General features: G+C 38.6%; 1 protein-coding gene across 2 annotated transcripts; it reads left to right on the top strand.

The window, feature by feature from the left end:
* The first annotated feature begins 521 nt into the window (after positions 1–521).
* Positions 522–25,105, top strand: LOC141738423 (kinesin-like protein KIF20A). Of its 2 annotated transcripts, XM_074573622.1 has the most exons (19): positions 522–529; positions 1,033–1,181; positions 2,348–2,422; positions 5,139–5,258; positions 6,163–6,301; positions 6,399–6,583; positions 10,030–10,126; positions 10,589–10,786; positions 10,870–10,981; positions 12,530–12,601; positions 14,658–14,804; positions 15,438–15,603; positions 16,895–17,065; positions 17,606–17,745; positions 18,922–19,087; positions 20,734–20,851; positions 20,936–21,003; positions 22,882–23,001; positions 24,243–25,105. In XM_074573622.1, exons 2-19 carry the CDS (start codon positions 1,050–1,052, stop codon positions 24,516–24,518), a joined length of 2,502 nt encoding a protein of 833 aa, XP_074429723.1. In that variant the 5' UTR covers positions 522–529; positions 1,033–1,049; the 3' UTR covers positions 24,519–25,105. The 2 variants fall into 2 exon arrangements, with proteins under 2 accessions (XP_074429723.1, XP_074429724.1); XM_074573623.1 differs by lacking the exon at positions 522–529 and having other exon boundaries at positions 665–1,181; positions 10,592–10,786.
* Positions 25,106–25,817: the final 712 nt, after the last annotated feature.

Genomic DNA, 25,817 nt, shown 5'->3' with positions numbered 1-25,817 from the left:
GCGTGTAACCCGCACGCTTCGTGTTGCGTTTGTTTACCACAACCCCGCCTGCTCTCGCGGCGGTTACGTAACACCCATAATAACTTTATATAACTGCTTCGATGGAAAATATTTAGGTATCCGCGTCTCCCCTTCTCCCCCCCCCCTCGCCCCAGTCAGGCAAGACACCCCTCCTCTGGCCGCTAAGCCGCCGCTGTCGGCGCCGCTGTACTTCGCCGCTCAAGCCCCTTCCTTATTAGTATTGCCTAATTAAAAACGATAAATAAATCTGCGTCACGAGCACGCGCTGCAGGCGGCCCCCCCACCAACCCCGGCCCGCTCCCCCCGTTCCCGGCCCCCCCCTACCCGGTCCCGCCGGCGGCGGCGGCGCCGCTGCCTTGCGCAGTGTGACGGCGCCCCCTGCCGGCCGGCGGGAGATACGCCACCCCACCCCCGCTCCCTCCCCTTCGGCCAATCAGCGCCCGCCTCCCCTCGCCCAAATGCCCGCGGCGGGCGGGGGGATGTTTGGCGGGCTCCCGCGCGCGGCAAGGTAGCGGCCGTTGGCGCGCGGCTGGCAGCCGCCGTTGCGCTGAGGCGGCCTTGCCCGCCCGGTTCCCCCTGCGCCGTCCCTGCCCTGTGTGCGAACGGGGCCTTGCCTGGCCGGCGGTTCGTCGAGGCAGGGCACGCTGGCCTAGGGGGCTGAGGGCGGGGAGTGCGGGCCTGGGCTTGGTGGCCGAGGCCCTGGCGCCTGGGGAGTGTTGAGCCCTTCGTGGTGGGGGCGAGGGAGGTGTTACAGGTAGTGGCCCAGTGCTTGCAGGTGGAGAGTAATGCCCAAAAGAGGCAGTTAGTATGCTTTCACTGGCACGTTTCTTAATATAACCCAACTGTCAGTGGTTTATTTCAGGTCCTTTCATACTCCCAAGCTTCTTTAGAAGCCTGTATTTTCTTCAGAACTGCATGTTTATATGCAAGCTACCCCAATCTCTATTTTGCTTTTGCCTGTTCTGTGAGAAAATGATGGATTTTTCTTTTTTTTTCTTTCCTCCTTACAAGTTCCTTTGCACACAACAATGGATGATGAGGGGAAAAGCTATGTTTCTGCAGAAGTATCTGATACGTTGGAATCAGTTTCTTTTCTGAATGTAGTGGGTAAACCCTCACCTATGGAGTCAACAGTATTGGCTAATACAGAGGAACAGGAGGTGTGAATTGGTTTTGTAATATGTTTTCTGATTATACTTTTTTTTAAGCTTTAATTCTAGCAGATATTTCTTTGGTAAGAACTGCTGTATTCCTGTGTTCCCAAAATGCATTTGATTCTTCTGCTTACTTCTCATTGCTTACAAATACATCATAGCCAGTAGCAAATGCAGATGGTCAGTGCTACATGATGCATTGTGCTAAATTTCTGAGACGTTTGGGACTTCTTTACTTTTGAGAAGTAGAGGACTTCACTAATTGCACTTTGAATGTAATCTGACTCTAGCCTTCTTTAGTAAGCTAAAAAAGGGTATAGATCCTTATGGAAAGCTTGGTAGGTGCTTGGAAGTAAAAATCTATAATCCTGTGCTGCAGTATGCTTTTGAAGATAGTGTAGCCATCTCTGCTTTTTTAGAATGCTAGGTCTCCTTACTGACTTCCCTCAGGTGACTTGATTTTGTATGATTAGTGGAGTGCTGGTCATGGGAGGGCTGTGGAAACCTAGTAAATCCATCTGCTGGATGAACAAGTTGTCAAAACAGGGACTTTGAAGCTCTGTGAGAAAGGAAGGAATGCTGGGATCCCTCTAAAAATCTCCCTGCTACTATTGCTTCACCTGGATGGGGAGACCTTTGTGTAATGGTATGGGCTGGAAAAGCCTACTGTAGCAACTGAGAACTGTTTCATGATTGTTGCTGTGAGGAAGATGAGGGGCTGGTGCTTGGATGGTGATAATGAAGCGGTCTCTTGAGGGCAAGGATGTGTCAATCTATTAACTGACCATGCTCTGTACAAAATGGAAGTGCAGTACTGCAGAGCAGCTGTTAAAAAATACAGCTTAAATTCAATACAGAGGGAGACCAGAAGGTGGAAGCAGTGCAGTTTATGCCTCCGATAGTGTGCTCTTTTAAAATCAAAATCTTGGCTTTGTCATAAAAGAACAGTAAGGGGGGGGGGGGCGGAACGGGACAAAAAAGGGGTTACTTAAGGACATTAGGAGGTAAAGAAGCAAATTAAACCTTAGGATCTGAACTTCACAAGGAAGGAGAAAGTGAGGCAGTAAGATAAAATAGGGAATATTGCATCAGGGATGTATGTTGATATGATTTGGGGGTGTTCTGTTTAAAAAGTATCCATTGTAATGCTGTATATTTTTTTTAATGAATAGGCATATCAACCTTTGAAAGTCTTCTTGAGAGTGAGGCCCTTTTCTGTAACAGATCTTGAAAACCGTGAATCTCAGGTTAGTTATAAAATTAAGAAATAAATTTTTCTTCTCCCCCAAAGGACACTAGTTTTGTAAGCTGGAACTTTATTTTTATAAAAGCCATGTGCTGCCTTCAAATAGAATTAGTGTATACCTGGATAAAGGTGATTTATTTTTTTTTCATGACAATAGTTACTGATTTGCGTAGTACACCTGTAGCTCTGCAAAATTCCACGGGGTATGTTATTTAAGAGTTGGTGTCACTCTGGACCCTACAGTGTTCAAGAAACAAAGGAGGTTCATGGCAGAGATTATACCAGCTCTAGGAGGAATTCAGGTGTCTGACCCTTGAGTTTCTTTGGAATGCCTGAATAGTCTGCCACCTGTCTTGGTGACTTGCTGCTCATCCTGTCAAACTTTTTTATAACCTTTACAGTTTATACTGTCAGATTCAGAATGCTTCACTGTTTTACACACATGTACACATGCAAAAGCACAGAAATATTCATCCTCACCCCTGCCCCCATATATTGCGAATACTGATGCAAAGAATTCATTTAGCTGTCCTTGGAGGACAAGGTCTCTGCAGTGTATCGCTCAGCCCTCACGTTTGTGGAGTCTCAAAGGCGGTCTGATAGACCTCTTGTTCCCGACCTGTTTGAAGAAGAATTCAATATTAGTTTTGGTTTGCTTCTTGCAATTTGCTTTTTTAAAACATATCCTTGCATTTAATCTTCCAGAGTTGGAACCTTTTGTATTTTTTTCACTTGGGTTATTTTTTTTTCCCCTCAACTTACATTCATCTTTCCCTAGGCAGTTCTTGTTGAGTAGTATGCACTGCCATAGTTCTAGTTTGGTATTATTCATCAATCTGAGCTGGCTGTAAGGGTAAATGGATTTACAAAATCAATTTGTTTTACAAGTTGGTTATGTTATTTCTCTTTGGAATGGGAAATTTCTGACTACCTGACCATTAGTGAAACTACTTATTTTTAAAAGCAGGGAGGGAGGAAAAAAGTTAGTGTTGAAGTTCGTACTAGATTTTTTAAAGTTCTTGTATTTATGTAGTTCATGATGAAATAGTTGATCTTCCAACTGTTAGCTGTATAACCTGTTTTACATGATATGAAGGCTTTTTCCTCAGCTTCCAACGACTATGAATGCTTGAAAGATCTTCAACTTCGATGATTTCTCTTAACTATCACCTCAATCTGTGAGGAAGATGCTTGGTAAAAAATGAAAAAAAACCCCACAAACCCAAAAAGCAAGCAACAAAAAACCCCCTTACTATCTCTGTAATCAATGAGAGATCAATTTAATTTTTAGGTCCTTTTTCCTCCCTGCCATGCATAATTTTCAGGAAAGCATCTTTGTTCCAAATATGCAACAGGAAAAGAAAAAAAAAGTGGAACCCAAGCCCTATTTCCTGTAGCTGCAAACTGATGCTTTAAACATAGACAGTCAACAGCTTAACTGATCTGTTGTTGCTTATAGAGATAATGATTTTTGCAAATAAAGCGTAAGAGCTTTGGATGAAATTCTGTACTTCTCATACAACTGCCAGTGGTTCTCAAGAGTCACCTGTGAGAGAACAGGAATTTGTGTTCTTTGGATATAAACAATGCGTACAGAGCCAGAAATGGTCCAACGCCTGCCAGCTTACCTGCGGGGTTAGTTGAGGGGAGACAACAAGAGTGACATGTTACTAGCTGGATTCCAGCTCTGCAGATCTGACTACTAGAAGGCCTCCACTCATGAGCATCTATGGGGCTGCAGATGTTGTATTCTTCTGTAGCTCTCTAGGATTTAGTATGTCTGACTTGCATTTCTGTTCCTGGCAGTGTGGGAGGAATGTTAAAGAGTATATGGGTTGAAAGCCTGGCACACTGAGCAAGTGATTGGTCTAAATTCAGTACCCAGCTTCTTAGAGCCTCTATACCAGTTGATAAACACTTGTTAATTGAGACTCCTAGAAAGAGCAGTACTTCCTATGTACATATTACACATGGATTATTAGTCTTACTGGCTCTGGCCAGTCTCTGAACACAAATGTCAGATTTATTTACAATCAATCCCTGTGGCTGATGCTTCAAGACACTGTTAAGCTATACTGGTAGTTCAGTTTGTATTTTTGGTAGCGTGTCTGGTGTAAAACAAATTTTCCTGAAACTGCATTCTACATTTATCTAGTTAGTGAGTGCTAGGTAACTGCATCTCACATCTACTTAAATGAGAAGTGGCAGTTAAAGCTAATTCCATTTTCTTCGTTACTGGTAACACCATCTATTAATCAAAGGATAGTGCTTCAAGCTTATTTTACTTGACTTACGCTGGTCATAGTTTTTTTCACACTGAAAATAATTGAAGTGGAAAATCAGTAGATAGCTTTGTTGTCATAGCTGGGATTGTGCAAGCCACAATCACAAAATACCAGGGTTTAGAAAGCGTTAAGAAAAAAAACAATGTTGCTGAAAGGAATCCTAGAAAAATTTTTTACCTCTTAAAAAGCTCCAGATAATTGCCTTAACTTTGTCTACACTCTGTCTGTCTTGTGAAGTGGGTATCTCTGTAGTTGTTACATGTGTCAAGAGTGATTGTTTGTAAACTTTGCAACTCTCTAACTCTGGTAAATAGATGAAAACACTAGGGGTTTTGGTGGTGGTGTTTGGGTTTGGTTTTTTTTTCAGATAGTTTTCTTCCGAAATTTTATGTGGTGTTTTGATTTACCTTGTCGTCTTTTTTTTTTTTTAAGAGTTGTGTAACTATTGAAGATCCCCAGACAGTAATTCTTAATGCACCCAAAGAATCTTCTACAATGAAAAACAGTGAAAGAGGGATTGGTCATTCTGTGCACAGGTTCACATTTTCTCAGGTAGGCAAGCTTTTTTCCTAATTTTTAGTTATAGTTTGTTGTTTTCCACTCTAATGGTAAAATTGAATTTTCTACTATATCATGCAATGTGATTCCTCTTCTTTGAAATACATGTGGTGGTAGTTGCCTTAAAAATGACAGACTGCTTATTATTTACTGTTAGGCTGTCAAGAAAGCTGAATTACAAGGGAGGTCCCTATTAGGTGAGACTAGGTGAAGCTTCCTTGGTAGCTCTTTTTTATTTGCTTATATGCTACAGAAGCTTCTCATAGGTGCAGACTTACAGTGGTTTGGCTGCTCCTGCAGATGCCCTCATCTGGGAAGCGTTATGGGAAATCACCTGTTTAAAGGGACTTATGTAAGCCTGTGTTTAGGGACTTAATTTTGAAAGAATAGCAGCTTAACTGCTTAAACCTTCTATACTGGAAGTAAGTTTCTTAACTCTATTACCTACTGCAAGAACTTCCATTCTTACAGTATCAAAACATAAACAGCTCCATGCATTGGGTCACTTACATAAACTGTTGTAATGCTGATCTTCTCATCTGTTATGGATGACCAGTACAGAGTGAGGAGGGAGTCACCAGCAGAGCTCTTGAAAGTGTCCACTAAGTAGTATGTTCTCAGTGGCATTCTGAGTAGTTTATTTTAAGAATAGGAAAATATTCAAAACCAAGTGCAAGCCTGAGTGCCTCTCAGAATTAAGCAGGCATCCTGTGAGAACCCAAAGGAAAACATTGACTTAGAAGGGGTTCAGTCAAGACAGAAAACTAAGCTCCCTCTGAAAAACTAGTCGCTCTTAATCAGTGCTTAATATTTTGATATATTAAACTTCTTTGTGCTGCTTATCATTCTTCTTTTTTTCTTTCCTTTCTCTTCTTCCAACCCCCACCCCTTCTCCAAGGTCTTTGGACCAGAAACTACTCAGAGTGAATTTTTTGAAGGCTCAATGAAAGACATAGTAAGAGCATACGTTAATGGAGTGAATGGACTGGTGTTTACTTACGGGGTTACAAATGCAGGCAAGACATTCACTATCCAAGGTATAAAATGTTTGCCAAAAATCATATATAACAACCAAGTCAAAATCCAATGAGAAGTTAGTATGAATGTCTACAATTATGTTTTGTTATTTTTAAGGGACTTCAAAAGATTTTGGTATTTTACCTCGCTCACTTGATGTGATTTTTAACCACATAAGGGGAAGACATTACCTGAAGATGAACTTCAAACCATATTTGAGCAATGATATTAAGAAACTAGAAGATGCACAAGTTAAGCAAGAAGAAGCCATAAAAACTGCTATTCTTGCATCACTGAAAGAGGTCAGTGACCAAATACTTCCTTGTTACTGAATGAAGCTTCTTAAAAACTTCCTAACAGACTATCTTTAATAAAATCTCTGTTTCACTATTGATTCTTTAGATTTATATAAATCTACAGTATGGATACTTGGTGAACCTTGGAATAATAAGGCAACTGGCTGTTTTTGGAGCTCAGGGTAAACTGGAAGAACTTTCTGCATCAGGCAGCACACAGTTCAAACCAAAAACCATTGCAAAGCCTGTATTTCCATAGAGGAGCAATTCTGATACTGTGGTGACACTAGCCCTTGAAAAGTCTCTGAGAGCTGACCTATCTAAAACTCGCTTCTTGTTAAGTGACTCTTCTTTTGGGTCAGGTTTCCAGGCTGGATCTCTGGGCAGTTGCTCAAATTTCAGTACTAGCTCAGGAGAGTTGATGGCAATGTCTTAGCAGGGGCATCAAAGAAGGCAGAAGAGTCCCTTTTGGTGGAAGACAGTCTTGAAGCAGATTATAAAATTGGTAAACCTGTGATTCGTGTAACTTCATAAAAAAACTTTTCTGATACAGCAAGTGAAGTGAGATGCCACAAAATGAGTTTGCTAAAAGGATTACAGCCTGCTTTAGAGGATTGTATGTATCTTTTACTTTGGTCTCTGAAGATTGTAGTTAGAATAGAGGAGTGTTTACGGTGGCAGCCTCCTGTTCTCATTATCTAGTCTTTTCTGTTTCCATTGCAAGAAATGGATCTTGCCAGAAAATGGGCACCCTTGTGTGTGTGTGACTGTTTTATACTTCTAAGCCCAGTTGCAAATTGTCACAAGATGTCTGGCTGTTTTTCCTGATGTTCAGAACACCTTTAAACTGAACTGTGAGTGTACTGCATTTTGGGATTATCATACAAAGCAGCACTGAACGAATTCTGGGAGGTATAGAAGCAATGATTAACTGGGTTTTCTTTTTTCCATGGTCTTTAATACCAATGTTGTTGAAGCTGAAATGTTGTAGCACTGAAAGAATATCCTTCTGTGAATCATATTCATATATAAAGTTCCACTCTAAATTCTATTGCTTAATTTAAACTCTGCAAATGGAACTTTGTTTAGTCTGAGTCTGGTTAACTTTTGAGGAAAGACCTCGGATGAAAAATCTAAAAGATGCTAAAGATCGCATATTTATTTTGAGAGTGTCTTAAAAAGGTCATTTGCACTGTGTGTGTGTATGCATAGGGGGTGAGGGTCTTAAAGGAAAAAGACAGGTAGATAGTAGGTAAATATTTTTAAAAACTTTATGGAACTTACAAGCTTGCAAGAAGGAACAAGCAGGAGCTCAAGGTCTAGAAAAGGAGGTCAATATCTTGTTTTGAAGATAACTCTATACTTTACAAATATTCCTTTCTGTTATATCAGTCTGACTTTATTAATAGTTTAGTTACTGAATGTTGCAGTAGGTGATCTAGATGCTGCTGCTGCACTCCACTGAAGGGCAAGCAAGACTCCACCATCAGGAAAGAAAGGCAAAAACGTATCTAGAAAATAATACATGGCAAAACCTTGCTTATGTGTTATGGTGCTTCCATAGTGATAGCTCAGCTATCACCAGTACTAGAGCTGTGCTTCGTGATAGCTTGTGAATAGCCTCACTGTTTGGATGTTCACTCAAGCTTGTAATCTGAGAGCAGATATGTTTTGGTGGGCTTGGTTTTGGTTTACACGGATTTCTGTAGGCACTTTTCCCAGGCTCAGTTTACATGTCATGCAGAAAGAGCCTGCTGTTCCTTTCATTCTGTCAGTTTAAACTGCTCTGAGTTACTGCAGTACTCTAGCGTTTAATGTTCTACTGTTTGTTTTCTATACGGTACTGCTGCAAAAACTCTTGCTTGGCATGGTTCACACCCTCTCTTTCCTTCCCTTTATTTGTTCTATTCACTGGATGAAATACTGGGTTTTACTGGATTAAAAGTAAATACTGCTTTACTTGCATTCCTATTCCCACCTGTCCTCATATTTCCTACTAAATGTCAGCTTCTGTCGCTGGCAAACAATGTCAGTTCCTGTTCCCACTTGTTTTCAGGCAGTCGTCTTCATGTTCTTTACTGTATTTGGTCTTATGATTTGAAGAACAGCATAGCAACATAGCTAATTAACTCAGTTTTGTTGAAATACCTTTACAAAAACTTACCACGTGCAAAAGTAGTGGTACTGGGTTTTTTACATTCTTTTACATTTTTGACATGCATAGATATGCCATGCACATCAGTCCCTTATTCTTCTTTGTATGTTACAAACAGAATGAACAGAAGCCATACTTGTGGTTATACTTGTAACTTCTCAAGCAACATAAATGTGTAGACAGGGCAGTCTTTGCAAAATAGTAATTTATAAAATAAATGACAACAAAATCATATGCTATTTGTCTTTAAAATGGAAGATTGGAAAGTATGGCTTCATACTTTTCTGTTAGTAAAAAATACGGTTTGGATATATCAAGTGAGTAACATAAACATCAGTAGACAATCCATGACAAACTTAGCCCTGCATTCTAATAGTTAGCATTAAGGTTTACTTCTTTGAATCTGGTTCCCTCTTCTACTCTAGGATAACCCTTCATCAGGATTGTGTTTTGGGAAATCAGAGTGAATGTTCTAATGTATAAAATATGGAGAGGGAGGTAGTATGTGGAGGTGTTGGAGTCTCTGAATAATGGGTGTTGCTACTTGATTACAACAGTTTTCCTAGCAGTAATTTGAAGCCTATGTTTTGACAAGTCTTGTCAGGTTTATAAATAATTTTGTTGATGTAAAGAAATTCAGCAAGTGTGTGTACTTAAAGAAACTGAGCTGTTATCTATACAGGATTTTTAATGGCCTTTTAATTCAGTCTGAATTAAACCAAGACAGACTGTTGGTTTATCAGATCTTTAAGTCCTTTATGAAGCTATTATTTCGCTCTGCCTGAAGTCTTAAAGTAAGTTTGACTCAAACTCTCACAGACCTGGTGCTTTGCAAAAGTGATCAGCAACAAGCAAGCAAATTAGGAATCTCTGATGCTTTAGTGTCTCTGCTGCCCACCACCCTGCCATCTGACCCTGAAAGAAACTTACTTCTCCAGTTCTTTTGGTTGACTGAAATACCATTCAGTGGTTCATAAAAACATTTTGAGCTGTCGCAATCTGACATTGTCAGTCTGATCTTGGTTCTCCCAGAACTGTAAAGTCAGTCTACTTTGTTAGCAGCAGCTGGCCTCTAAAACAGGTTGGTGGGAGTAGCAGAGAGCAATAATTCTTGTGAGGGAAGACCTTTATTGATTCTAGCTTTGTATTGTTAAAAACATTTCATTTGCAGCCAGGCTTAACACTTAATACTACTGTAATATTTAAATCTTAAATAGTGGAATTACTGTCATTTTTTTTACTTCTGCTATTCTCATAGTCTGTTCGTGTGGATGTAACGGTCTCTTATTTTCTCAAGGAGACAGAAAGCATCTCAAATACTGTTACAAATACGTGTGATGTGGAGTCGGCTGGTTCCAACTGTACTTCAAAAAGTGTTCCTTCTGATTCACTAGGTAAAATAAAGTGGAAAAATTCTGTGGGGAAAAAAATAACAGAAATTTTGGAACATAAGTGGGTAATTATTGGTGGATTAAAAAGTATCTGTACTACAAAGTAAAGGTACATAGTTTGTAACCAAATTTTAATGGTTCACCTTGGGAGACAGAGTAACAATGTAAACATATTTTGACAGCTTTTCTCCTTTTGTGGGAAGAGGGAGGGTTAGTTCTGCAAAGTTAACACAGAAGCGGCTGGAAACTTGCGGTAGAGGGGGCAATACCTTAGAACTTGGGCATGTTCTGGTTACATGTGACTGCTGAGAGGTTTGAATGTTCTTGGGTAAACTCAGAGTACTGTGTATCTCATTGTACAACACAGATATCTACAAGCCTTCTCCTTTTAGTAGGTTCTATATACTGCAATTAAAATTTATCAATGAGTTGTTTGGTCATTGAACTCTCTCTGTTTTGGGTTAGCAGAGAGCAACTTTGTTCCGCTTGATGTATATAGGACTAATATACACCAAAGAACACAAGCGTCTGTGTGGATTTCTTTTTGTGAAATTTATAATGAATATGTGTATGACCTATTAAATGTATTATCTACATCAAAAACTCAGAAGCGCAGAGTCTTAAGAATTTGTGAGGATCAAGGAGGAAATTCCTATATTAAAGGTAATAATACTGTTTTATGACCTTGGCAGTTTCACAGAATTTCTTTGACGATCAGATGTGTATGTAAAAGTTTCTTTTCACAGACTTAAAGTGGATTAACATTCAGAGCACTGAAGAAGCCTGCAAAATACTAAAAATAGGAAACAAGAACCGAAGCTTTGCTTGTACTAGAATGAATGAGCAATCAAGTAGGAGGTTTGTTCCTCTAATTATAAGCATACGCTGTCTCTTTCCTTTTAAGGGGAGGGGAAGGGAGAAGAAGACTTTAGAATATGTTTGAAATGAGCCACTCTTTTAATAATGGCTTAAGACTTTCCTTGATTATTCTGGTTTTATTATAAAATTCTTTCTGGAAGAAAGCTAGGAGAGGGTCTATGACTTTAATAGTAGCTGGACTTGGGTTGCTATTCATGGCTTTGGACAACCAAAAAGCTCAAATCCCATTAATTTTTGAGTGTCAACAGGGCACTTGACAAATGCTAATGGTGCTGAGTGGGAATGGCTGTGTGAGGATGTTGAAGGAAAAGCTGGACAGTTCTTCATCACTAGCAGTATAATTCTTGGAAACCTGGAGTCTGTCAGTAGGGGATGTAGGAAGGAGCAAGTTGTGCAGTACCTTTCAGTGCTGCTTGATTATCTAGATGCTTTTAGATTGCTGTGTTCTATCTGAGCTTACTTGGTATCTTAAGAATTAAGCCCCCATGTCTGGGAGACAGAACAGGGAGAATCTGTTGGGAGGAAATAAAGAGAAGGTGGTATACTTTCTGTTGAAAATGCCTTCTTACTTGATTTTAATGCTATCAGTAACTTGTCCTTTAAGTGTGGAAGGGCCATGTTGTATATTTAGCTAGTATAATCATAGTGTTGCTAAGCCTGCTTTTTCCTCTAAAAAGCAAGAGTTACACTGTTCTGTGTTGGCGCTAAAGACAGATGCTATTAAATTTCACACTATGATTCCACCTGAATTTCACTCAAACCTAAAGAAGTGCAGAAAAGAACTGTGTTTTTCTGGTGGAGTTTTGTGCCTAGAATGTTGTCTTTTTGCTCCAGAGAACATGCTAACTTCCACTTAGCTTGTTTCTAAATTGTGTTTTTGATTTGTTTTTCTCTTTAGAAACTTCATTCTTAACTTACGCTTCCTCATTTACTGGATAAACTGGGGACAGGGCACTCCTGGTTCTGGGATTTTCTGTTTTGTTTCAGACAGCATATGTCCACTGCCTTTGTAGCTTGATGCTACAGTAACTGGATTTTTAAGTGTTACAAATTCAGCCTTTCTAGAAAACAGAGTAATTTGAAAACTAAACAAATAACCGTGTATGTTGAGGTAGGCAATATTACAGGACCGTCAAACCTTAACTTACTCTCCTCCTCCATCGCCTCTAAGAAGTTAATTCCTCAGATTTACAGAGTTCAAATACTGTCCAAAGTTTGTATACTATGAGTACTCATCTTTTGATCAGTAGACTTAAGTGAACTGGCTTGTTCATTCTCCAAGACAGCTTGTAGGCTTCATGTGATATTTTTCCTTCTCCTGTATTGAAATAAGTGGAAAGTCACAACATGCAACTTTTATTGCTGCTTTTTGTTGCTGAATGCAAAGGTAACTAATGTAAATTAGTGAATGAATTCTTGTTCTTTCTTCAGCACTGCACTTTCTGTAGCATACAAATTTTAATTTGCTTCAGTGACTGCTTAATTTTCGTAGCTGTGGTTATTAAAAAGGACTTCTTTCTATTCCAGTCACAGTATATTTTCGATAAGGCTGCTAAGGCTAACTGATGAGCATCAGCCGTGTGTTCTTGGAGTTTCAGAGTAAGTGAATGCTTCATCTCATTACCATAATGTAAATATTTTAGAAAAGTTGATAAAGTGTAAGCATGCTAAACTGGTGAACTTTCTTTTAATAAACAAATCCTCTGAGAACTGAGGAGGAAATCAAAACTTCACTGGCTGCATAAAACTGACTGGAAACCTGATCGGGACAGGCATCGAAGCGTTTCCTTATCTCTTTTATTCTGTTAAGGTTTCACTGAAGGAACCTGTTACAACTCTGTCAGTCGTATGTAAATTGAGGGAAATATATGTATATTGTCTTAAATAAAGGGGAGGTGGGGCCAGAATAGTACTAGGTAATACCACACTGTATATTCTGGTAAGCAGAATTCAAATGGCTGGCTGATAGAAGCCAGTGTCTAAAGTTGGAGTGCTGTAGTTAGTGCTGAAGACCCAAGGTGCAAGCTATGCCAAGTGTATCTTTCTGCTTTGGGACCAGACTAGAGTTTATGGGTTGAACGTTTGTGGTACTATGTTTGATGTGCTCCTGGAATAGAAGTTTTAGTCTGTCATCAAAAAACAATGCAGGTGACATGCTCTGGGACTGCTCCATAGTACAATCTACAGTAAGAGAGGATCATCAGGTGATATGCTTAAAAAAATCTTCTTGTGATCTAAAATGCTAATGTAGGTGTACCCAGTGAAAGCAGTGCTAAGTCCTTACACCTCTCTGTTCTTTTGTGATTTAGAGGAAGTGGCTTAATCTTTTGTCTTCAAGCCATTTAGATAGCTTTTTTTAGTTTGTTTTTTTTTCCCTGATTAATTGCCTGTTTAGTTTGATATGGAAAAATGAGGACAGTCCTGTAACAGTGTTTTAATTCAGTCCTAGCTCCTACTGATTTGTTTCTTGTCTCTGCTAAGCAGAGATGGTAATAACTATACCTCATTGAGATAACACCTTTTAATATCAGATGTTATGGTGATAAATACTCTAAGGAGAGATAACTTGAGGAAATGACTGCATCTGTATTCCTTACTGTTCCCTGTCTTGGTGTATTCCCTGAGCAAAGCTTGCAGCAGCTGTTAGATGAATGAGAGAGTTTGTATGTTGCTTAAGGAAGAAAAAAAGCTCTTTGTCTTGTACTGAAAAGGATGAAGATCATAAGATCATAGCCTTTCACACAGTTGAAATATGTGCCTTTTTAATATGTATAGTGTTAATATGTACTTATTTCAGCTGTGTGAAAGGCTATAATCTTACAGAGGTGTTATTTTATGTAAATAAATGTATGTATAAGTGAGTAATAGTTGGGTTACATAAATTATATAACTTCTAGAGCTTCCTGTACTTCAAGGGTTTTCTTAATAAAAAGTCAAAGTGATTAAATTCCTTGATTATTGAGGATAGTTGTCTCTGATTGTGACCTATTGTACTACGAGGGGCAACTCGGTGACCTGAGTTTAGTAGTACATAATTGCTGTAGCCAAAGAAAGAGCTCTAAGGTGATCTGTGAAGGACTTCTGGTCTCTTATTTGCCATAGTGAACAAATGGTTCTGCATTCAAAAGGGGCAGACTGCAGTGTATTAAGCGTACTACTATCCTGCAATCCTCTGTGCTGGAACTGGTGAAGGTGACAGTCAAAGTGCTTCTGTAGCAAAGCCCCACTTATGCAAAACTGTTTCAGAAATTCCTTGTACCTTGTCTGGAAGTACTTACTTTAGGATTGCAACAAAATTTGGGTTCCTAAGCTGAATTCTTTATGTAAGAATGCCTGCAAAGCTTAAATGAATGCTACAAGCAGACTTCTTTGAATGTGCTGAATAGACTATCTTAGGAGCAGCAATCTTACTCAAGTATCTTTATATACAATGGGAAGATAGAGAGGTTAGTGCTGGTATCCTAAATACCTTGTGTAGTGCCTTTGGGACAAAACATTGATATTAAAGTAGAACTTATTCTGTGATCTAGGTAGGCTGAAATGAGTCACTCGTTTACACTTTGGACACGTAAAGAAATAAAAAGACATGCAGTTCTATTTTCATACTGTTTAGAAACAAGTTTATATGTGTGCTCTGGATAATTCTTTCCTGCAGGTTGTCTTTCTGTGACTTGGCTGGATCGGAGAGGTGTAATAAAACACAAGCCTTTGGAGACAGACTAAAAGAAGCAGGAAATATTAATAATTCTCTTCATATCCTTGGAAAATGCATTGCAGCACTGAAGCAAAATCAAAATCCAAAGTAAGTGACAACTTGTAAAAAACATGCTGAGTTTTGGGTTGAAAACCTAAGTATCCCTTTATGTTTCTGCAAGGGACTTGTGTGGTCAGAGGAAAATGGAAACCAACAAAATCTTGTAAGCCTTCTTTATTACAGATGTCACTGGAATACTCGAAATGAACATTCTTTCTCTAAAACTGTCGTTTGTGCAGAATAAAAAGGGACAATTTGCCTGAAACTACCAAGCATTTTTATTGTGTGTGTGAGCAATACTCTATGTGTACAAAGCTCCTGTTTTGTCCTCTTCCCTTCCACCTCCAAGTTATACTACTACCTCCAAGGTAGAGTCATCAGACAGGACAGGACAGATGTCCTGTACTTTAGCTTTTGGCTTGTTCCAGTATCTGCTTTGTAACACTAGGGAACTGTGAAGCAGACACTATACTACTTTTACTTTAATTACTTCAGTTTCTTGGAGAGTGTATGAGATCCAGGAAAGACCTTACTCTTTAATGTGAAATAGTGTAGGCTTAAATATGAGCATCCTACTGCATCTGTTTCCTGAAAGACAGAAACATAATTAAGCTGAGTTACAGTATCACACAATCTTACAATTTTTTTATTTCACAATTTTATTATTTTTTTCTCAATAAGGATGAAGCCAAGCTACATTCCATTCAGAGAGAGCAAATTGACTCGTCTGTTTCAGCCATTCTTTTGTGGAAAAGGCAAAGCTTGTATGATTGTAAACATTAATCAGCATGCTTCCACATATGATGAAACACTACATGTAATGAAATTTTCAGCTATAGCCAAACAGGTAAGAGTGCATCTACTTTCTCTGCTATTCTGCATTCTTTTTTACTATTGACTTGTGAAATGATTGGGTTGTATTGACTTGAGTGTGACTAGGACTTTTGATGCATCATATTAATTCTTCTGCATGTGGCTTCCTCTAAAAGGCTTACAGTAGTCTTGCCCATCCTCAAACCTGTCTTCTGTGGTAAGAAGTTAGGACAGCTGCATTTGTCTGTGGCTTGTTCAGTTTTACGCTATGGACATTCTGCATGGTAAAAAAAAAAAAAAAAAAAAAAAAAACCCAAAGTAGTCAGGGCACTTCCAGATATGACTGGTTATACCATCTGAGCAAATGCAAGATTTCGATTCAAGATTTTGAGGAATTGTTTAACCTCTGTGCAGTTAAGCATCTGTTGCACAAAATGACAATTGTTTAAAACTTCTTGGACAGCCAGTGGTGATAGACAAAGTAGCAGCCTCTTACTTTGTAGTCTGAATGAGATCTCTTGTGCCTGCATTACTCCTATTTGGCTAAGTGCAAGTAATTAATAACAGACAAAAAGGGAAGACTTTTTTTGTATGTTAATGCTTGACAGGAGTGTATTCCTCTCCTTTGAAAGCAAAACCCCTCTGCTAAATCTACCTGCTTTCATGTTTCCTGCGAGCTCTGCTTGTCAGCCTCCCTTTACATTGAGGACTTGGGGCTGATGGTACTGTGTTTCATGGCAGAAATGAAGTTCATTTCTAGTCTGGAACCATGGATTAGTTCTGACGTGTTCCAAGTCTGTAATGGCATGTCTAATATGATCTTAGAGAAAGACTCTTCTAATTCTGGTCAGATGCAACTTTCATCAGAAGATAAGAGTGTGCACTGAGGAGACAGGCTTCTATGATATGTTGTCCTATGACATACATACTTAAAAACTTTAAATAGCATGAATTGCTGAATCCTGGTCACAGTATTTCAGGAAGGAGCAAATGTTTTAGGGATTTGCTGCTTTTCATTAACTTTCCAGGAAATTACACCAAAACCCTATATTTTAGGGGGACAGAAAGCACCTTTCTAGACAAGTATACTAAGTTTGTTAGTAGATAATTTTTCCCATTTTAACTTTGTTAGAGTACTGAAGTCTTATATTTGTATTGATAGATGTTTTTGTCTATTAAGACAAGTAAAATTTTGTTAATGTTCTTGTAATCATTAAATATACTGTAAATACAACAATGCATTCATGCCACTTCTTCCTAATATTCTGATACCTGCAATATTGACAGCATTGATAAATCAGTGTGTTTAACTCTGGATTTTCCAGGTAATCCAGACAATCCTACCCAAAAGTTTTGGTTATTTTCCACCCAAGCTAGTTGGAGGTGATGGCAAACCTATCGTGTGCTTTGATGCTAACACATCTGTAGATGACTTTCCTGACAGTACTGAAACCTCCATGGAAGAGGAAGTGGACATCACCATTCTGAGTCATGAGGTAGATACACATCTACTCAAGTGGTCTAGTTCTGAGGGAACAAGTGTAGTTGTGGAAGTCTGCCTGTGGCTTTCTGGGTAGGTCAAGTGCTAAATTTGGAGTTCAACCAATTGCTCAACAAGTAGAGTAAGGAAGCAGTATGTGTGTTTAAAACAATATTATTTAGTCATTTGTGTGTGCTTTTGAGACCAGCAGGAACACGTTAAGATGCAGCATTTTAAAAACAATGCTATACAATCTAATAGCAATAAGCTGTAAAAATCAAGTAGGCTTTATGCCAGACAGTTGTACAAATTAATATTTAAATGCTAAAACATTAGTACAATTTTTGATAGCAGAAACCATCAAGATGAAGAAAGGCTGTCTTTGCTGTAGAAATTCATGTTTGAAAGTGCTTAACCCTTGGTGCAGCCCTCCCTGAAAATATAGGCTTGTAGAAATTCCCCCCGTGGATGGCTGTCTGTATCCGTATGTCATTTGACATGCATTATCAATGTGTGTTTCTAGCTTGTTTTCTGAACCGAAATATGTTAAATTTAGGATCTCTTGAAAACTGCTGAGAACTTAAAGGAGAAACTTGTTGCAGAAAGGCAAAGTAAACTGCTTCTGGAGGCGAAGATACGTAAAGAGATGGCAGAAGCAATGTTCCGACAGCTGTTGGAAACAGAGGAAGCCTGGAGGCAAGTCCTCTTCGAGACTGAAAGGATTCCACACATATAAATGCATACATATATACACACATATATGCAAGACGTGTATTCATATTATTTAAAGAAGTGAGGGCTGGACAGTTTCTGATGAAAAGGGAAGAAAAAAACATTAAAATAAACTTGTACAGATCAGCTTCTTCCTGTGTACAATGAAAAAGTAATGCTGCTTTCTTGTTGAACTTCTCTCTATTTAATTTATAAATACTGGAGGTTGTCCTGACTCATTATTAGTATTTAGCAAAGGTAGAAGACACTTACAGGTGCCCCACTGAGGCTTGTGATTGTTCCAAAACTTGAACTTGCTCATGTTAACATGCATGCATGTGCTTAAGATAGTTTGAGTTGTATCTCTGAGCTCTCCCTCTGGATTCTTGCTTCTGGATGACTTCTGAACCTTTGTCAGTTCACTGTCTTATAAATGACTATGTATGCCTGCACCGATGTTACTAACTTGGGGATTTTTTTCAAGCTAAAGCTGAATTTACTTCCTCTTAATTCTCCTCTTCTTGAAATTAGTTTCCTGATGTTTGAATTGCTAGCAGAGACTAACTCCAAGTTAAGTTGCCGGCTGAACATGCTATAGTTTAACACCTGCACTGATGTTTAAAATTGTTTGGGTACCTTTGACCAAACACATGAAACAGCAGTGATACTTTTTATCTTTTGAGGTGATGTTCTGTGTCGCTGCTGGGTCATTTTTTTTAAATTGTGACAAGAGTAATGTGTAATGTATTGAAATAATAAGGCAAATTTGGCATATATCTTTAATGGAAAAAAAAAAACCCAACAATATGAAAGACACCCCTCAGAAACATGCTTCAAATATCAGGTCTAATTTGCTGTAGTAATATCTATCACTACATGTTGGTGGATTTTTTTTAATAAAGCTTTTGTTTGCAAATCTTAAGTATGCGTTCTTCTGAAGCACCTTTCTTGGTATATGCCAAATAGAAGTTATGCCGTGTTGCAAGTCTGTAGGATCATTGAGAATAAAAAGGAGAAAAGGGAGAAAAGTAATTCTTGGTCTCTCAACTTCACAATTTATGATTAGATGAATAATTTTGATACTGCCACTTGAACACATGTAGTCAAATTGTAATAGCTGGAATGATAATATACTAAATAACACTAACGTGTTCTCCTCAGCAACCGCTTGGAAGATATGAAAGACAGTTACGAAGAAAAACTGGAGAGCAAATTTGACATGTATAAAGAGGCCCTCAAGAAACATGCATATGTGTGTGCAATGGAACAGATTGAAGACCATTATGTTCCCATAGAAGAATTTCTAGCTGAACAACAGAAAGTTGAGGTATGACTTGACTGCTGTTAAAAAAAATGTGTGCTAGTCTTTTAACTGTAAATTTTGCTTTTCCTTAACAGAACCATTCAGGAATCTTAAACGTAACACTAAACAGTCAAAATAACTAGGAATTCAGCCTAGCTTTTCTGGTTTTCCAATGCTAACCGTAAGGATAGAGATGTCTTCTGTCTAACACTACCTGTACTGTATACCTGAACTTTCTGATCTTTGAGGGGACAGTTCAGTTAAATCCAAGTCATCTTTATCTCTGTAGTGCAATGATTGGAACACCTAGAGGAACGTTGTAGACAGCAGTCTGGCTTTGTGGAGATCCTTGGGATTGTAGAGTGTCTAGTAAAAATTTAGTCTGAAAGGGCTGGTGGGGAATTCAGTACAGGGTAGTTATTTTAATTATAATGGATCTGTGCTCTGAAGGTCTAGAGGGAGGACTGTGGGATAAGAAACTGTGATAAGAAATCAAACTTTATATAGGAGATAACTTAATCTCTTGAATGTACTTATACCTACAACTGCTCAGAGTTGGCATCAGTAAGTTGCTATTCCTTTTGAAACTGAGCCATGTTAGCCATGTGCAACTCTCAGTCTTTACTTGTAGCTTCTACTTAGATAGCTAAGTGTATCCAGGCAACAAATGAGACCTGTGAGTCTGTATTTTCAGAAGGTCTTTAGTGGAAGAGTAAAACAACTGTGGTGTACACCAGAGGTGCTTTCTCACCACACTGTCCTGTCCAGGAACTGATAAGACATCTCACTCCACTGGTAGGCAGGTTTCTATCAAGACATGAGGGAAGTGGGGTTTCTGTTGTAAATTGGGATATGTAAACATTTCTGCTTTTAGAGCTCTCCATTCAGGTGCTGACAAGCAACACCGTATCGTGTCACGGCCTCTGTTTTTACAGCTCCTTTGCGCTTGTCTCTTTTCTCCCCTTAGACACTGGTTTTATGTTCGCTTAACCCCTAGCTGTAGACTATGTTGGCAAGAGGAAAAGTTTTAATAGTGCTCTCTGTATTTATAGCTGCCTCTTACACTGGCCACAAAGCTGCATAAGGGAAAATTCAAAGAACAAGATAGTCTTGGTAGCAAGTCAGATAAGAAACTGATGAAATACCTAAGGTGTAAAATTCTTAATTGACAAATGAAAGCACAACATGAAATTGAAGCGAGCAGCTTGAGAGAACCAGAATTAGATTAATAACTTTTCTTAATGGTGACACGCGTTTGCTTTCTCACTCTGAAATACCATCCTAGCAGTCTGACAGGTACTGAAAAAGAGATTGAAATTAAAATTTAGGTCTATGAAATATATTCTTCCTTATTTATCAGGCTAACTGGCAACAGTGTTTAACAGATGCACTAAAGTTTCCTTTCTGCCCTATGGTTACTTTTAATACAGTTTGGAAATTCGGAAGATTGGAAGAGTTGACTCCTGTGTAAAGGAACTTCTTCCTACAAGGTCTCATGATATGAGTGTTGCTCCTTACTGTGGTTTCTCAACCATAACCATCACAACTTCCATCTGGAATGATTTTAAAACTGCATATCTATATGTAGTATAATTGAAGGACGTGCAGTAGTGCATCAGGTTAAGCAGAAATTTAGACAAATTATACCATGTGCCCTTCTTTTTTTTCAGGATAGGGAGAGTAAAATACTGCAATTGGAAAGGCAACTTGATGAACAGTCAAGGAGGCTGTTGGCTCTGGGAAGTCCAAATTCAGATATACTGACTACTGACAATAACATGGAACTAGGTAGGAATCTAATCTGGATATTCAAAGTTCATTTTACCTTTGGTAATGCGTATAATCCCAAGCAAACCCTTCTTTTGCCTGTAGATCTTATGAACAAGACGATGAAGAGAGCCAATGAAGGACTGCAGAAACAATGCAAGGAGAAAGAAGAGGTAGCTCTTGCTTAATATTTAACAAATCTGGAGATAACGGTCCTAAACTCTGTTATGGTTCAAAGTTTAAAGATTGGCACTGTAGGCAAAAGCATGAAGATTCCTGCAAATTGGCATCAAGTTTACAAAAAAGCCCTTGCCCAATTGTGGATGACTTTTGCTAGAGATTAGCTGTGTTCTGGCTTTATTCTTTACTGAAAGAGTGGTCAGGCACTGGAACAGCCTGCCCAGGGAGGTGGTTGAGTCACCATCCCTAGAGGTATTTGAGAAACCTCTAGATTTGGCACTTCAGGGCATGTTCTAGTGGCAGAGATTGCAGGGGTTTTTTTATGTGTGTGTATGGTTGGACTCAATGATCTCAAAGGTCCTTTCCAACCATGAAGATTCAATGATTCTAGTTTGTAAAGGCATCTACTACTATAACAAGTCACATGGTGAACATGACGTGAGTTGGGAGAAGGGAAGTATAAAGCCTTGTATTGGAATTTGCTGTAAACATTGCTGTCACGGCCTCGGTGCTTTCCTTCCTGAAATGCTGCCTGCTCATGCACAGGGGAACAGTTACAGAATCTGGTAACAGTTTCGATCTAGAGCCAAAATAGTGCCTTAAACCACTCCTTTCTGTAAGGACTGAACTCCACTATCCCCTTTAAACTTAAGTAAAGGGTAATGTCTCTGTTCTTCAAACCAGCAAGATCCCTGTGCTCTGAATAGCGTGTAGAGGTGGAAATTACGAGCTTCATGCTCTGTTATGGAAAACAAATACTAATTGTTTTTAGGTATGCACTTTAGCCTATACCTTGAATAAACTTCTTGTAAGGCTGCTGTTTGTCTCTCACGTTTTAAGAGGATGGGGAGGAGGAAAGAGACAAGCCTTGCTCCTTTCGCTAATAACAAATAGGAGTAGGGGTTGGAGAAATACTTCCAGATGGTTCTAATACACCATGTAAATGGAAAGTGAACTTAAATCCTTTCTATTGAGAAAATGTAGTCCAAAAATAACTGTTTTGTTACCAAGTCTAAAGTCTCATGTTATGGCCCCTGGTGTTTGTTTTCCACTCCTGTTGTTGAGAGGTCTACATAATTTTTCATTTCCTATGTAAATTTTGATTTTTTGATGCTAGAAATTTTGGGGTTTATACGTGATATGGGGATACAGTATTGATTGTTTTGTGTGGCTAGAAAGTGTTAGAATGATGGGACTGCTGCCTGGCAATAACTGAAGTGAGTGAAGTTTAACTCAGTTGGTTCCATCAGTGCCTTTCTGTGGCTTTGCCTTGCATATCTGTACGTGTGTGATGAGTAATTCAATACTTCTTGTTTTTCCTCCCATTCAGCCATTACATATGGGCAAAGGGGTTTTTTGGCAAACTAGATATTTTCCCTCCAACCTCATATCATTAGGTTGCTTCTACAACACTAATTTTGCTGGTTCAGAGTTTCTTTTCCCTGTTAGGACTCGATCCATCAATATTCCCATCAGAAAGGTGAGGTTTTCTGTTGTAACTCTGCTCCAGTTCATTATATAAATACTGTTAATGAGATGACAGCATTCTTTTAACTACACTTACTTTAAAGGAGCAGACCGTTCCACTTAGTCTGTGCTGCAGTTCTTTGACTGACTGGTCTGTGTAAATCTGTTAGCTTCAGCACAATGGTACATTACTACTCCAGCTGTATTTTATGACCAGAAATGATGGGTTGGGACACAAGGGGTTGAGAGAAGCAGGGTTTATCTTCATTGCTTTGATCTGGGGAGTTTGCACTGTTCAATATTAATCAGAAATGCTTATAGTTTCTCTGTGAGTTCTGTTCATAAACAAAATTCATGTAAAATATGCTGTCTGGAGCTCCAGTGTCTATGGGTTTTATTTTCAGCTTATAAAATCTCTGAAGTTTAAAATACAGAAATTAAATGAGACCCTGCTAGAAGCTAATGAAGGCTACAGAAAAATGGCAGAAGAGAACAGTCAACTGAAGCATACAATTGTGCTCAAGGTTTGTCAACAATTTAAAAGCAAATTTAATATGGCTTGTATCTATAGTTGTATTGGAAGTTTCTGTGTCATTGTACATGTAAAAACACCATTCAGTCTTATTAATTTATTTTGAAGTTAGCATAATGTTTTTACTTAAGTTGGTTTTTTTGCATTCTTTTTTTCTGTCCCTAACTTCCTGAATTATGAGCTCAGAGCCCCTGTGTTTCACTCCTTCACTTTGTGTCTTGTCAGACAAGACTCATTTTTCAATTTAAATGATAGACTTGGTCAATAGAGTAACTTTGTGCTGACAATTCTTGCTAATCTAAAGATGCCACAAATTACTGTCAAGCAAAGAAAACACTACTCAGAACACTAGTCATGAAGTGTTTTGCTGAGGGCAAGCAGTCAGTACACAAATGTTACTGCAACAAGACCTAAGGATCTATGGCTTTAAAGCTATGCTGACAGTCCTGCAGAGGTGGCCATGCTGGATAAGAGATACAGGCAGGTAAACTACTTAATACTGAAACAGAAGGAAATCTTCCTTCAAAAGCAGGGACTTCATAAAGATGATAGCATCTGATCTCAGGCATCAACTAGGATCCTACATAAAAAAAGAGGGAATTTTGAACACTTGACACTTTGCATCTATGTCTCATTTGTGACCTGCAAACGAAGCAAGGCAGATATAAGACTGCTTAGTGATGTTTTCTTTGGGTAATTTAATTACCTTCTGCATGCTTTTTAGTCTAAGGCTGAGAATGAAAATTATTAATCTTGAATTTTGTTTCTTAATTGGTTCTGAGACATAGGAAGGTGACTTTTTGTTAACCACAGGGATTAGAGAGCATCTTTATGACACTGTATTCTGCCCACTCAAAGCATTTTTTCAGTCCTGGTTAGCAGACTTCAGACTATGGTAAGAGTTTAGATTTGACCAGTTTTGCTTTCAGTAATCGCAGCTTAAGACAGGGAAGCCTTCCTTATTTGGTTCCTAGAACACCAGCAATTCTTTGCAAAGTATGGCTGTGTTTTAGCATCAACTTCTTCTGTCAGACTTGGTCTCTAACTAGATCTGATAGCCCCATAGCTTGCTGTTCTCTAAATTACATAGCAGTAATTCAGAAGAAATGGGTACTAAATAGCCATTTGGCATAGTAATAACAGGGGTGTTTACTGGTATAGTAAAATAAACTGAAACAGAAAATGAACTACATGAAAAAGGCTTTGGAGTGTTCACATTCCTTATCCTCATAGGAACAAGAAATGAATAGTCTTCAGAACTGGGCTAAACGTGTTCTTGAGCTTGAAGAAACAGTCTCTTCCCTGCAAAAAGAACTTGACGAAAAGAAAAAGCATTTCTCTATAGAGGAGGCAAAACAGCCAAAACCTAAGAGAGGTTTGTTGTCTAACCTGAAATCCACAGTAGCAGCTACTGCTAGTACACCTCTTGGTAAAGGCTGGGGGAAGTATGAAGATGCTTCATCCTCTTCAAGAAAACAAGTACTGTTTGCTCATAAAGCAAAAGAATAATATTTGATGAATGAAAGTATGCAATTACTGGAGTTCTTTATCAATCTCAAACTGCTGGTATCTTTTTCTCAGTCTAGATGCCATCTTGACTGTCATGTTAACTAACAAAAATGATTAATACAGAACTCTTAATTGAATCAGGGTTGAATATAGAACTAAACCTGTGCTTTTACTGTTGGTATAGGGATGTGATTTGATATATATATATATAAAAATATATATATATAAAAACACTTTTAATTCTTGAGTAACTGCTATCATGGTCTTCTATACTGATAAATGTGTGATTCATGTGGGATGGCATGCTTGTCATTTGCTGCTCTTGTTACCTTTTTAAATTAAGTATTTTCGTTGCTGGTTCCTGGAAATCAGATGGCTTTTAGGATTAATCTCAAGTAGTTAAAATAGCTTGGTTCTTCAGTTAATATTCTGGCTTTGATCTGGAAAGTGCTATATTGGTACCAAACTGAGCAAATTGCTAAACATAAGGTCTCACAAAAGAGGCAATAAAATGAGGTCTTATCTGCCTCCTTGCTATTTTTCAGCTAACTTGGCTTTGTAAAGGAACTTGTTTTGATATCATTTGAATTTCCACTAAGATTGTGCATTGAACTTTAAAAAATCTATTTATAATAAAATTTTCCATTGCTAAATTAAGCTCTGACTGTTCATTTTATAAAGGTGAGAAAATCAGTGAAATCAAGATAAGGAAAGATCATAAACCTAGAGGCCAAATGATCATAGTAATTGACACATGACGGTCTTGAGTTGAATCTAGTAACTCAATGAAGGAAGACTGGAGCATGATAAAATTTGAAATAGCTTTCTTAGAGCCATTTCAGTCAATGAGGGTGAGAGTTTATTCTAACTACTGTGGAAGTACCATGCCTGTAAGTGCTGGAGGATTGCTTTAGAACAAGGCAGAATCCATAAGTAAATTGGATTGTTCAGTCCCTGTAATGCTGTTTCTTGTAGTGGAAGGGGACCCAGTTCAGAGCAAGAACCTCACCCTCCCTGTGGAGACACTAGGTGGTGCAGCATTCCTGTGCGCCACCAAGAGCAGACCTTCTCTGGTGTGAATGTTCTTGCCAGGTCTCTTGAGTTTTGCCTTGGTGCATGCAAATGCAGTGATAAATAATCAATCTGACATGTCTTTAACCAGGCTGGAGATGTAGCACCTGAGCCAGTGCTGGTCTCACGTTGTTTCTGTTAAATATAGGTTATCTGACTGCAGTAGTTCTACAGGCCTATAATCCCTGCAGTGCAGAATTTCTAAAATTTTATTCTACTCCCACACAA

This window comes from Larus michahellis, chromosome 2 (genome assembly GCF_964199755.1).
Source record: "Larus michahellis chromosome 2, bLarMic1.1, whole genome shotgun sequence".
In the NCBI taxonomy this organism is placed as follows: domain Eukaryota; kingdom Metazoa; phylum Chordata; class Aves; order Charadriiformes; family Laridae; genus Larus; species Larus michahellis.
This window is presented reverse-complemented; position numbering and strand designations above follow the sequence as displayed.

Coding starts and splice junctions, on each gene's coding strand:
- LOC141738423 (XM_074573622.1), top strand. CDS start 1,050: ATGGATGATGAGGGGAAAAGCTATGTTTCTGCAGAAGTATCTGATACG. Junction 6,584..10,029: donor TTCTTGCATCACTGAAAGAG/GTCAGTGACCAA, acceptor TATTTTCTCAAG/GAGACAGAAAGCATCTCAAA. Junction 10,787..10,869: donor AGGAAATTCCTATATTAAAG/GTAATAATACTG, acceptor TTCTTTTCACAG/ACTTAAAGTGGATTAACATT.